Below are 13,034 nucleotides of genomic sequence, written 5' to 3' on the forward strand. Positions count from 1 at the left end.
GCCCGCAGTTACCACCCCGTCTGTCCATTCCAGCTAGGGACTGACCAGGCTGCGGCTCTCACGGTCCAGTGGTCCCACCTCTGAGCACTCTTTGGGGACACCTCAGACCGTAACAGGCATCTCCCTTCCAAGGAGCTTGTTAGAAATGCAGGTCCTGGGGCACCTCGTGAGTCCAAGCCTGGCATGTGGGGCTCTGTTTAGTGGACCTCAAGGAAGTAGCCCCTGTGTTCTAATAGGAGATGCTGAGGGGGAAATCGATACAAGGTAACTTTATAAAGAAATGTCATTTTGTTACATTTAAGTGGTGCTGAGTAGATAGCACCACCTGGGCTTTGCGTAGTAGGTAGGGGACATTTCTCAATAAGTTAAATGTATGACTTATAAGAAGGAATGTTTGTACTCCTGCATGCACAGTCAGTCCTGCTGAAATACTTTTAAAAAGTTTTTTTTTTAAATATTGGTCAAATGGCCTGTCTTAGCTGGGCGTGGTGGCACATGCCTGTGGCCCAGATACTTGAGAGGCCAAGGCAGGAGGATCGCTTGAGCCCAGGAGTGGAAGACCAGGTTGGCAACACAGTACGACTCAGACTAAAATGAGAAGTCTTAGTCAGCCCGTGCTGCTGTAACAGAATGCCTGAGACAACAGAAAGTATTTCTTGTGGTCCTGGAGGCTGGGAAGTTCAAGATCAAGGTGCTGCCTCTGGCCCGGCCTTCTTGCCACATTGGAGAGCTAGAGGGACTGAACGCCCTCATTACAAGGAATGCACTCCCTCGGCACAGTGTGACTCTTCACTCCGCCTTGGTGGCCCAGTCCCCTCCCATCAGCCCCAGCTCCTCACCAGTGCCCTGGGGATCAAGGCCCCTCTGTGATCCTGTTGTCACTGGTCAGAAACACAGCTTCACAGACAGCTGAGGCACAGGGCAAACCAGCTGTCAAACCAAACTCCAGGTGGGTCCAGCAGACCTCTTTCCTCCCGCGTCTGGAACCCCAGGTTTGCTCTGAGCCGCTCCAGCTGTGCCGTCCTCAGGGAGAGGGTCCCTCAGGGCTGTGTCACTTTCTAGGCTGGGAAGCATTGGCTTCAGGCTCCAGGAGCCTTTAGTTCAACCAAAAGAAAGAGTCTGACCTGGGGAGAGAAAGGGGCCCTTTGTCACCTGACGGGAAGCTGTGACCCCAGCCCCGTGCTGTCCAGCTGAGACAGGGTGCCATGCGACCAAGCCTGCTGGAGGCCCAGGGAGCTGGCATGAGGTAGCAGAGAATAGAGCCCCAAATCGCACTCCTGGGCACGCACCCAGAAGGACTAAAATCGGGGGTCCCAACAGATTGTTGTAAGCTCTCACGGTCGGGCTTGTCACTGAGCCAAGAGGCCACGACTGCCAAGGGCCAACAAGCCCCACGTCCACCAGCGGGAGAGCGCGAGTCGGGAGCCCTCCAACAGCCGCGGGAAGGAATGAAGCTGGGCTCGGGTGTGGCTCGTAGTCCGGCACCTGCCGAGCTCGCACGAGGCCCGGGGTTCAATCCCAATAGCACACACACAGGAAGGAGCCTCAGAACAGGCTAAGAAGGCAGGCAGGAAAGACACCATGATGGGCCCACCTACAGGAAGCGTCCAGAAGCAAATCCAAAGAGAGACAGTAGCCGGCTCTCCAGGGGCTGGGGAGGGAGGCGAGGGCCTGCCTTTGCGGGTGATGGAAGGCTCTGGATTAGGGGTGACGTTGGTAGTACAACACTGGGAAGGTACTAAGCGCCACTGAATGACACACCTTAGCATGACACCTTCGTGTCGTGTGAATTTTACCACAATTTGAAAAACTCAGGTTTGTCCCCCACCCGAGGGGCAAGACCCTGGGAGCTCTGTTGACCTGGCCTGGTGCCTGGGGAATGCCTCTGTGTGGCCGGCCCCACTCAGGCTGTGCCCCTCACGTGCCCTCAGGTCTTATCCATGAAGAAAGAGCTGAACCCAGTGGAGCTGGACTTCCTGCTGCGGTTCCCCTTCAAGGCCGGGGTGGTCTCGCCGGTGGACTTCCTGCAGCACCAGGGCTGGGGCGGGATCAAGGTTGGTCTCCGGCCTGAGCTCTGTGTGGAGCCCTCTGCCCAGTGCTGCGGGTGTGTGGGGCCAAGCCACCAGGCACTGAGGGAAGTTGGGGACCAGAGAAGGAGAGGGAGAGCAGAGGGGTGGCCACCGGTGCCCAGAAAGCTCTGTATTCCTGTTTGGGTGTGACATCCACTAGGTCCTTGCAGGCCCGCCTGCAGCCAGCAGAGAGGTGTCCACCCAGCGAGGCAGGACAGGCCCCAGGTCTTCTAGGGCGGGGACACCCCCCCCCCCCCCCCCCCCCCCCCCCCCCCCCCCCCCCCNCCCCCCCCCCCGCCCTGCACCTCAAAAGCTCCAAGCTAAGGCTGCTCCTCCGAGTTCCAGATACGCTGCCCGAGACCTCCAGCCCCTGGTTTCCAGTCATTCTTTCCCCAGAGCCACCCGCTCCTCCCAAGGCCACAGCTGCTCCTCAGTGAACACAGGGATGACCCGGGGCAGGCGGGCAGTCACCCCCACCACTGGTCTGCCTAGGCCCTCTCAGAGATGGACGAGTTCAAAAACCTGGACAACGACATTGAAGGGTCCGCCAAGCGGTGGAAGAAGCTGGTGGAGTCGGAGACCCCGGAGAAGGAGGTTTTCCCCAAGGAGTGGAAGAACAAGACGGCGCTGCAGAAGCTGTGCATGGTGAGGTGCATGCGGCCCGACCGCATGACCTACGCTGTCAAGTGAGTGTCGGGGGGGCCCACCGTCCGGCCTGTTTCCTGGCTGGGGTGTCTGCTATTGGCTTGGTCCTGGGGACTGACCCCAGGGCTGCCCCACCTCTGAGCCCCGCCCCCAGCTCTCTTGACTATGTTTTGAGACAGGGTCTGGCTAGGTTGCCCAGGCTGGTCCCTAACTTGCCCTCCTCCTGCCTCAGCCTTGTGACCCGCCACAGGTGTGGCCACTGCCACACTAAAGTCAGTCCTTGACGATGTAGGTTTCAGTCATTTGCAAGTGAATGGCTGACCTTGAGGACTTGTCTGGAGCTGAACCCTTGCCTGGAGGAGAAGGGCTGTTGGAGGAGGAGGGCTGGGGAGGGAGCCCAGGCCGGCTCGGAGCAGGCGGCTTGGTCCGCTCCTGGCCTTCCCATCTTCCCTAGCAGCCTGAATGCCAGGAGATTTCCCAAAAGACACCCACGTCCCTAACAGAATTCCCCTCCGACAAAGCAGCGGCCTGACTCACCCTCTCTGATTATCCAAGACTTCATGTTTTGCTTTGTTTTCCACAAAGAGGAAAGGGGCCAGGAGTGGTGGGCAACAAGGGGAGGGGGCGGAACACAACAAAAGTCACCATGTTGCCGTCAGCCAGAGCAGAGAGGGGCCTGCACTCCACAGTTTGCGAAAGACCCCCATGAGGGGCAGGAGTGCCCCCGGCCTGGGATAGCTTGGCATGTCTGAGTGCCAACTGGATTCCAAGTGTCCGCCCTTAACATGCATCGTCCACACAGAAGGACCGCTTGTCCTGACTGAGGAGCTAGCTGAGGTGGTCTCGGTCCACCCCCACCCAGGCGCAGAGCTTAGCCCCCTCTGGAAGGCCCTTGGGCCGGGATCACAGTGTCCGTGGTCTGATCCATTCCCCCCCGGCCGGGGCTTGGTGACGAGGCACAGGGGTTCTGCCACCTTGCCTTCATTTTCTCTGATTTTCCATGTCCCCTGGTCCTTCACGCTCACCAACACCACTGATCTCGACTTCCTTCCCTCTCAAACTCCCACCCCGTGTGCTTTCAAAAACGGGCCGCATCTCTCTGTACCTGCTGGCCCTGCTCGAGGGAAAAGCTGGCAGGGCCACCGGCAGAACAAAGGGCACCCTGACAAATAAACCCCCGAGGAAAGCAAATCATGCTGAGAGACGTGCCCGAAAGGGCCTTGCTTTCCCGCCAGAGGCCTCTCTGCTGAAGGAAGCCCAAGAAATGCCCCCTCTCAGGGCCACAGCCCAGCCCAGAATCTGGCCCTTGGTCCAGAGTGAGCTCCCGCCTTGGGTCTGACACTGCCTGCTGCCCTCAGGAACTTCGTGGAGGAGAAGATGGGCAGCAAGTTCGTGGAAGGCCGGAGCATGGAGTTCTCCAAGTCCTACGAGGAGAGCAGCCCCTCCACTCCCATCTTCTTCATCCTCTCCCCAGGCGTGGACCCCCTGAAAGACGTGGAGTCCCTGGGTAAGTGCAGAGGGCCAGTGAAGTCCTCAGTCACCAGGGAGCCTCCGCCCCTCGGCCATTAGGATGGTTGGCAGGGACAGGGAGAGAGAGCCCTTGGGCATCGCGGTGGGGGCCTGAGGCAATGCAGCCACTGCCGGGCACACACCCAGACACCCCGAACCCACATCCAGACAAATATGATAACCGAGAGGTAGAAAATCCATCGCCGGATGGTCAGCTAAACACGAGTGGCGTATCCGCGCGGTGGAATACTGCTCTGCCGTGGAAGGACACGCCAGGGGGTGGGCGGGCTTGACAGCACTGCGCTCAGTGGAAAGCCAGGCCCAAAGCCTCCAACTGCCTGATCCCAGATAGGCCAGTCCACAGGGACAGAAAGCAGATTGGGGTGGCCGGGAAGGGGGGGGCGGGGCTGGCTGCTTGGTGGGCGGCGGGCTCCTGGGGGTGAAATGCTGGACCAGGTAGGGGGTTGCACAACCGGGGAGCAGACCAAACGGTGCTCTCTAGACGTGGAGCCTGTCAGATGTGCGCGATGAGCATTTCCCAAGATAAACAAGGTGGGAGCGTGGAATTCCCAGCTGTGCACCCACAGCCTGAGCCTCTCCACTGACTCATCGCTGTGCTTTTCCTGTTTTTCCTTTCTTTAGGAAAAAAATTGGGATTTACCATAGACAATGGGAAACTCCATAATGTGTCCCTGGGGCAAGGACAAGAGGTGGTGGCTGAGAATGCTCTGGACGTAGCTGCAGAGAACGGGCACTGGGTCATCCTGCAGGTGAGGCGGCCTCACCAAGGCAGCGCAGGTGGGCCCGAGGCTGTGCCCAGGACGACCCTGCAGTCATGGGTGGGCATCCCGTGACTCCTTAAGGAGGGGTACAGCCAGGGTCAGCTCGGCTGGAGTCAGTGGGAGCGCAGGGGCCAGACTGCAGAGGGGAAGTGGGAGCCCTCCCGACGGGGGACAGACACTGGGGTTTGTACCAGCTGCCCCTTTAAGACACGTTATTTGAAAAACCAACAGTCAACAAAGGCACCCCTCATCCCCTGGCCCCTTGCTTGGGCAGATAGCAAAGGCCACACACCCAGTGTGTGCTCTCCACAATTTGGCCACCCCGCCTTGTCCTGGAGCCCCTCCAGGACCCCGCCTAGCTCCAAGAGGACTGGGGACTGTGAATCTCCGCCTTGTGCCGGGAAGGATGCGGGGGACTCGGCACAAGTTGGAAGTTTGAAACAGCTGAGCCTAAGAATTGCTAGAACCACCCCCACATGCCCGGCACCTGCTCAGGGCAGATGGGGTGGGGGAGCCCCCAGAGTGTGAGGGTGCCATCGGGGAGCCTGCCTGTGCCCGGGGACACAGCCAAGTGGCCTGTCGTGGCCTTGACTGCAGAACATCCACCTGGTGGCTCGGTGGCTGAGCACCCTGGATAAGAAGATGGAGCACTACAGCACGGGCAGCCACGAGGACTACCGGGTGTTCATCAGTGCGGAGCCTGCGCCCAGCCCCGAAGCCCACATCATCCCCCAGGGCATCCTGGAAAACGCCATCAAGATCACCAACGAGCCGCCCACGGGCATGTACGCCAACCTGCACAAGGCCCTGGACCTCTTCAACCAGGTAGGGAGGATGGCGCACGCGGCCTCGCATGCTGCACACACACATGTGCGCACACACGCGCACACGCATGGGGTGCTCCTGGAAGGCTGTGCAAAATTAAAAAGGACCAGGCACCACGGTCACTCGCACCTTCACAGACAGCGGCCCAGCAGAGGCAAGCGTGGGCACAGGGAACGCCTCCTCACGGGGCCCTAGGAGAGGAGGCCAATGGACGGTCAGTCGGTGTCTGGGGGCCCAGCACTTTCCTGACCTCTGCCCTCCAGAGCCAAAGACCAACTGCTAGTGGACTGGTAGAGCTGATGGCTTCGGCACCCTCCCCTCCCCACCTCCTCTGCAGCCTCCCACCACTGTCCACTGGGTTGCTGCTGCAGCCGATCTCTGGAGTCTGTGTCTCCCCTCTACACGTCACGCGCTCTGCCGTGGACTCATCTCCCATCTGTCGGAGGTTTTGAGACCCTGTATTGTCCTGTAACACCTAATGAAGATGGCGTGCCTATGGAGGACACTGTGCCAGAATGGACCACTTCCAAATTTAAGACGCTTAGGCTGGGTGCAGTGGTGCACGCCTGTAATCCCAGCAGCTCAGGAGGCTGAGGCAGGAGGATTAAAAATTTGAGGCCAGCCTCAGCAACTTAGCAAGACCCTGTCTCTAAATAAATAAAATGACTGGGAAGTAGCGTAGTGGTAGAGTGCCCCAGGACACAATTGCCAGTACCAAAATAAACACATAAAGAGTTCTAGAGGACGGGGGCTGTGGCTCAGTGGTAGAGCGCTTGCCTAGCATGTGTGAGGCACTGGGTTCAATCCTCAGCACCACATATAAATACATGAAAAAAATAAAGGCCCATATGTCTAAAAAAAATTTTTTTTAAAAAGTTCTATGAAAATATCTGAGCCACCCACTAACAGTTCCCGACCTACAGTTAAAGGAAACAGCATCGTCAAAGTGTAAAGAGCACGGGGAATTGAGAGTCATCTAAGCAGCCGTGGCCGAGTGCCTGGCACGTTGCAGGTGTCGGGATGGGTGATGCGTAGGGCACAACCCGTGTGGCCAGTGAGCAGAGTCGGGCGAGGGGCATGGATGTGCCCCAGAAGTGGGACTCCAGTGTGCTAAGCGCTGCGGAAAGCCCAGGCAGCAGGCCGGAGAGCTGCGGCTGTGAGTGGTGAGGAGCTCAGGGCTGCGATCCAGAAAGTGCTGTGAGCCGCAGCAGCTGGAGCTGCCGGAAACCGGGCTCTGGTCTGCTTTGCCCTAGCACCTCACCTTCACTGTATTGGTCTCAGCGTGACACCCTGGGGTGTTGGCACAGGAGGCCCTGACCTGGGGGCCTTCACCTCCCGCCAGCTCGGGCCCCCATACAGAACAGCTAATGCCACCTGGCAGCCCGTGCGGTCTTCAGGTGAGACACGCTGGGCACGCCTGCTCACAACTAGCCATGCACGTGAGGGTGGTGACAGGAGACGGGGACGCCCAGTTCTGTCACCGTCCAGTGGGACCGCAGGCTCGTGCCTGGTTCATGCTTGGTCAAAACAGTGGTCTGAGTCCGCGGCTTACTTATAGAGAGCAGGGTCAGTTTGACTTGTAATAATCACTTAAAAGCGACAAAAGTGCATTTCTGAAAGGACGGAGGGAAAGGAGACCCCGCCTGTGCCTTCCCAGCTGGGCTGTCCTGAGCTGATGGGCCAATGGCCTTGTCCCCTCCACCCGCGCCCCTCTGCTCCTCGGCAGCCGCAAAGATGGGCTCTGTCCCCACTCGGGGGTGTCTGTATGCAACCATCCCCTTCTGCTTCCTCTTTTGAACAGGGGACACAGACCATGTCATCCTGTCCCCCCTCCCCCCCGCCCAGGACACCATGGAGATGTGCACCAAAGAGATCGAGTTCAAGTGCATCCTCTTTGCCCTGTGCTACTTCCATGCTGTGGTGGCCGAGAGGCGCAAGTTTGGTGCCCAGGGCTGGAACCGGTCATACCCCTTCAACAACGGGGACCTCACCATCTCCATCAATGTGCTCTACAATTACCTGGAGGCCAACGCCAAGGTGAGGAGTGCGGTCCCTGTCCTGACTCAGCTGGCCACACGGGCCCTCCACCTGGCCTGCACTGCCCCCTTCCCTTGCTCCCACCTGCCCTTTCTTCTCTGTGTCTTGTGTAAAAGGCATTAAGGGGGCTCCACAAACCAAAGGGAATCTAAAAACATGCTCATCAACCATCACCAACCTCCCACGACACCCCCTCCAGTCGTCCCGCCGTGTGACCATCCTGCTCGCACAGGACACTTCAGATAGCTGCCCCTCCTGCATCGGCCCAGGACCCCGCACCCTAGGCAGCGGGAGGGAGGATGGGCTTGGGCAGGCGGGGCTTCGGCTGTGGGCTGGCTCCCTGTGCTCCTCACTTCCCAGACAGACCCAGGCCCTGGGGGAGGCAGGGACACAAGGCAGCTCCTCAGGAAAGAAGGGGCAACACCTCCTGCTGTCACGACAAATGGGGATAGATACACAAAGGCAGATGCTCCGGGGAACCGGGAACCGTCTCTAGCAGGGAGGACACAGCTCCCTGGGCTCCCATAGCTGGGGAAGGGACAGGGAGACTCCAGCCACAGGTGGATGGGACGGTCCTGGCAGTGTGTTACCCCTCCAAGGTGGGTGTCCTCAACAGTCACAGATAAGGAGGTGCGGGGAGATGCCAGGAAGGACCTGCACCACCACAGCTGGGGCAGGTCCCTCTGTGTCCAACGTGTTTTACAGACTTTCCCTAGCCGCGCGCGTCCTCCTCCTGGGCCCCTCCCCAGGAGCAATTATCAGACTGCAGGCTGGCTTTCCTCCCGGGGACCGCCCCCACCCCCGCCCAGGTCCCCAGCCCTCTGTTCCTTCAAGGCACAGGTCACACTGCCTGCCAGGACCACCTGGCAAATGTCATCTGTATCAGGGCTACTCCCCCACCCCCAGGAGGAGGTAGCCCAGTGCTTCCCACCCTGGCCCGAAGGCCTGACTAGCCAGCAGCCTTGTCACGGTGCGACTGCCCTGAACAGGCTGGCTTCCTTGGGATGGGCCTGGCAGAGTGGGAAACAGCCTGCCCGGTGACCAGTCCCACTAGCCCTCCTGCTGTGGGAAAGGACTGTCCCTAAAGGGGGGTGTGCTCCCCACCTCACAGCATAAACAGAAGCTGCTTCCAAAGCAGCTCAGCTCAGCATGAACTCCAGATAATCTGAGAAAGATAATTTTGAAGTCAAAGTGGCCATTTAGAGGGCTGGGTGCAGTGGTGCCCACCGGTAACCCCAGCTACTTGGAAGGCTGAGGCCAGAGATCGCAAGTTAGAGGCCGGCTTCGGCAACTTAGTGAGGCCCCAAGCAACTTAGTGAGAATTTATCTCAAAATAAAACATAAGGGTTGGGGATGTGGCTGAGAATGTGGCTCAGTGCTTAAGTGCCCCTGATTCAATCCCCAGTACCCCCCCCCCAAAAAATTAGGAATGATCTTTTCACTGATTCCATACTGGGGTGATCCTGCTGCTCTTCGTAGAATAGCCGGGAGGAGGTTCTGGGTCACCCAGGGCTCCTGCTGCCCTTCGGTGGCAGCCCCAGCAGCAGGAGCAGGGCTAGGGGGGCTGGGCCTTCGCGGGTGGGGGTGCTCGTGTCCAGGCTCTGGAGATAAGGGACACAGCAAGCAGAGGCAGGCAGTGAGCATGGAGGCCCGGGTTAGAGGGCACCTGGCCTGACTAGGGCTGTGTGTGCACACTGCTGGGCCTGGCGTTTGTCCCCAAGGCCCCAGGAGGCCACGGTTTGGTGGGGTGAGTCGTTTGCTCAAAGTTCTCTGTGCTGCCACAAAGCCCTCTGAGCAAGCGAGGCGACAGCTACTGGACTGATGGACAAAGGAACTGGGGACCAGACGAGTTCTGTGGGACCCAAGGGAAGGTGCGCCTGAAGTGTTCTGAAGACATGGCTACACTCAGTGGCCCCGGGGGAGGCCGTGGCCCAGCCGGCCCTCAGCCACACACGGGTCACAGGAGGAACAGGCAGAAGGAACATGTGCCCTGTAGGCCTGCAGCGTCTGGGGCACCAGCAGAGGCGCCCGAGGACATCACTGGGAAGGGAAGTCACAGGTTGGGAGAGATCAGCCTGAGAACAGAGGGCATCTCCGAGGTGCTGGCCACTGTGCAGACACCAGGTCCGTGGTGCAGAGTCAGGGGAAGGCAGCCCTTGGCCTGGCAGCTGAGCGGTCACTGCTGAACTCGAAGGCAAATGGCCTGGGAGGTCAGCCTGGCCAGCAAGCCCAGGGCAGCACAGCAGGCCCTCGAGCATGGCTGACCACGCAGGCCTACCACCATGTGAGAGGAGGGCGGGCGGCCTTTCCCTAACGACTGCTCCCCACCACACCAGGTGCCCTGGGACGACCTCCGCTACCTCTTCGGGGAGATCATGTATGGCGGCCACATCACGGATGACTGGGATCGGCGGCTCTGCAGGACCTACCTGGCCGAGTACGTCCGCGGCGAGATGCTGGAGGGAGAGGTGATGCTGGCCCCCGGCTTTCAGATCCCCCCCAACCTGGACTACAAGGTGAGCAGCGGCCTGCACAGAGCCACCGTGGCCAGCAGCGGAGAAGGGTGGCCGTCCAGGCCTGCTTCCAACGTGGCAGTGACTGAGCCAAACCCCAGGCACACAAAAAGAGGAAGGGGGTTGGGAGTCCCCTTATGTAGCCGGGAGCCATGCAGGGCCAGGGACCAAGTGAGGACTGGGCAGAGGGCAGGACACGCAGACCCTGGGGCGAGGCAGGGACTCGCTTGGCTTACACAGCTTACCTGGCAGTCTGCTCACACTGTCCCTCTTTGCAGGGCTACCATGAATACATCGATGAGAACCTTCCCCCCGAGAGCCCCTACCTGTACGGCCTGCACCCCAATGCAGAGATCGGCTTTCTGACGGTCACCTCAGAGAAGCTGTTCCGCACTGTCCTGGAAATGCAGCCCAAAGAGACAGACTCGGGAGCAGGCACAGGAGTATCCCGCGAGGAAAAGGCAGGACCCTTTGTCCTTCTCCAGGACCTGGGGCCAGGTCACACAGCACAGTGCAGCCCCAGGTCACAGGAAGCGCCTGGGCCCTTGCTAGCCAGGCACACACTATCCCAGTGGGAGAATGAGAAACCTGGGGTGAGGGTCTGCAAGCTGGCTGGCAGGCCCCCAGAAGCACCTGTGTCAGGCAGGCAGAACCCGGGGGAGTGGCAGGCATGGCTCGGGCAGCACAGCCTGGACACACTCAAGACGGCCACAGACAGACCTCATTGATCGGAAAAGCCCAGAGTACAGCATTGAACAAACTCGGCTTGTCCAGGCTCCCCTGGCCCCTCTCCTGACGGCCCAGCACCACCTACACCTAACTCACCGCAGACCAGCTCAGTACCAGGCTTCACAGTGGACAGACGTAGACCAAACGTAGAGTGAACACCCTAATCTCTATTACCTACACCCCTGCTTGACCTAACAAGTGACATTAGAAAGCTCCTATGGACAGTGGTGGGCGTTGACCATGCTAAGGGGGTAGGACCAGTATGGTCCCCATGGAGGACAAAGTGACCTCTGTGCCCACCAGCACATTCGGGCATATATGGAGGCACCAGGCCACGGGCACCCGATGCACGTGGGCCAGCCATGTGGTGTGCCAGCGGGGCCAGAGCGCTGGAGAGCCTGCCGGCACTGTCGAAGCCTGCGGTGCTGGGGTCCTGGCAGCCCCCCGCTCTTCCCTCTCCTCCGAACGTCTGGGCAGGCTCCCTGCCCCTGAAGCAGCAGGGAAGGGTCTCTCTGGGGTGGAGAGTGCTGGGGGTTAATGGGGGCTGGCTTCCAGGTGAAGGCCGTGCTGGATGACATCCTCGAGAAGATTCCAGAGACGTTCAACATGGCCGAGATCATGGCAAAGGCGGCTGAGAAGACCCCCTACGTGGTGGTTGCCTTTCAAGAGTGTGAAAGGATGAACATCCTGACCAACGAAATGCGCCGCTCACTGAAGGAGCTGAACCTGGGGCTGAAGGTGAGCTGGGGAGGCACCAGGCCCTGGAGGGACTTGGGGCAGGCTGACCAAGAAGGCAGGCTCCCAGCCACAGCCGGGACACTGGCACATCATGGCCTGCCTGCCCCCTTCTGCCCTGCTCTGGACCCAGGGTGTTCCAGAAGCCACGGGAACTTACCTTGACTGCTCCCGGCAGAAGGTGCTGGCCTGGGCCCCGTGCAGGCTGTCTCCAGGGGTCCCACAGAGCCAGAGCTGATGGTTCTGGGCACACTGGGGGTGGCCTCCCACTCTTGTGGGCAGGCCTAAGGTGGACCTGAGCACATCTGCCCCAGGCCAAGTGGCAGAGCCTAAACTTCCCTGAACCTGCTGTGTCCCTCAGGGGGAACTGACCATCACCACCGACATGGAAGACCTGTCCACGGCTCTCTTTTACGACACTGTGCCCGACACGTGGGTGGCCCGGGCCTACCCCTCCATGATGGGCCTGGCAGCCTGGTACACGGACTTGCTGCTCCGCATCAGGGTAAGCAGTGCCTGACTCAGATGTGGAGACCAGAATGCCAGGGCTGTGCCACACCCAAGAGCCTTCAGGAGTAGAGCTGTGGTGGCCCTAGAGGCCCTTGGTGGCCGGGCCTCTGCAGGAGCAGGGTGGAAGGGCCAGGCTCAGCCCCTCAGCACCTGACAATGCAGGGGCCTCCTCTTGAGGAGGAAGTCACACCGGTGCGCACCATGAGCGGCAGCCCCCCACCCAGCAAGCACCAAGAGCTCAGGCCTTGCGGTGAGCCTGGTGACAGGCCAGGTCAGCCTCCAGCATCGGCCATTCCCTCCCTGACGCCACTTTTCCCACTAGTCCCCCCTCATTTAAAATGGAACCAGACAGCAAAGCAAGGGGTAGGAAGGCGGCGGGCTCCAGGGCCACTCTCTGGGACACTGACAAGCCCTGGCCCTGCCTGCTCACCCTCAGCCTGTGCTTCCCTGCAGGAACTCGAGGCCTGGACGACGGACTTTGTCCTGCCCACCACCGTGTGGCTGGCTGGATTCTTCAACCCCCAGTCATTCCTCACGGCCATCATGCAGTCCATGGCCAGGAAGAATGAGTGGCCCCTTGACAAGATGTGTTTGTCTGTGGAAGTGACCAAGAAAACCCGGGAGGACATGACTGCTCCCCCCAGAGAGGGCTCCTATGTGTATGGACTCTTCATGGAAGG

At 59.9% G+C, this 13,034-nt stretch overlaps 1 protein-coding gene across 1 annotated transcript in view; it reads left to right on the top strand.

The window, feature by feature from the left end:
* The window catches only part of Dnah17 (dynein axonemal heavy chain 17), a 95,986-nt gene that overhangs the window by 80,741 nt on the left and 2,211 nt on the right, over positions 1 to 13,034 (top strand). Inside the window, exons 69-79 of the mRNA XM_048796640.1 lie at positions 1,932 to 2,054; positions 2,562 to 2,755; positions 4,073 to 4,221; positions 4,866 to 4,993; positions 5,603 to 5,830; positions 7,676 to 7,867; positions 10,204 to 10,383; positions 10,659 to 10,841; positions 11,665 to 11,847; positions 12,206 to 12,349; positions 12,808 to 13,031. Of these exons, the coding sequence (XP_048652597.1) occupies positions 1,932 to 2,054; positions 2,562 to 2,755; positions 4,073 to 4,221; positions 4,866 to 4,993; positions 5,603 to 5,830; positions 7,676 to 7,867; positions 10,204 to 10,383; positions 10,659 to 10,841; positions 11,665 to 11,847; positions 12,206 to 12,349; positions 12,808 to 13,031 (1,928 nt within the window). The remainder of the gene's footprint in view (positions 1 to 1,931; positions 2,055 to 2,561; positions 2,756 to 4,072; positions 4,222 to 4,865; positions 4,994 to 5,602; positions 5,831 to 7,675; positions 7,868 to 10,203; positions 10,384 to 10,658; positions 10,842 to 11,664; positions 11,848 to 12,205; positions 12,350 to 12,807; positions 13,032 to 13,034) is intronic.

Source organism: Marmota marmota, unplaced genomic scaffold, assembly GCF_001458135.2.
Source record: "Marmota marmota marmota unplaced genomic scaffold, marMar, whole genome shotgun sequence".
Lineage (NCBI taxonomy): Eukaryota > Metazoa > Chordata > Mammalia > Rodentia > Sciuridae > Marmota > Marmota marmota.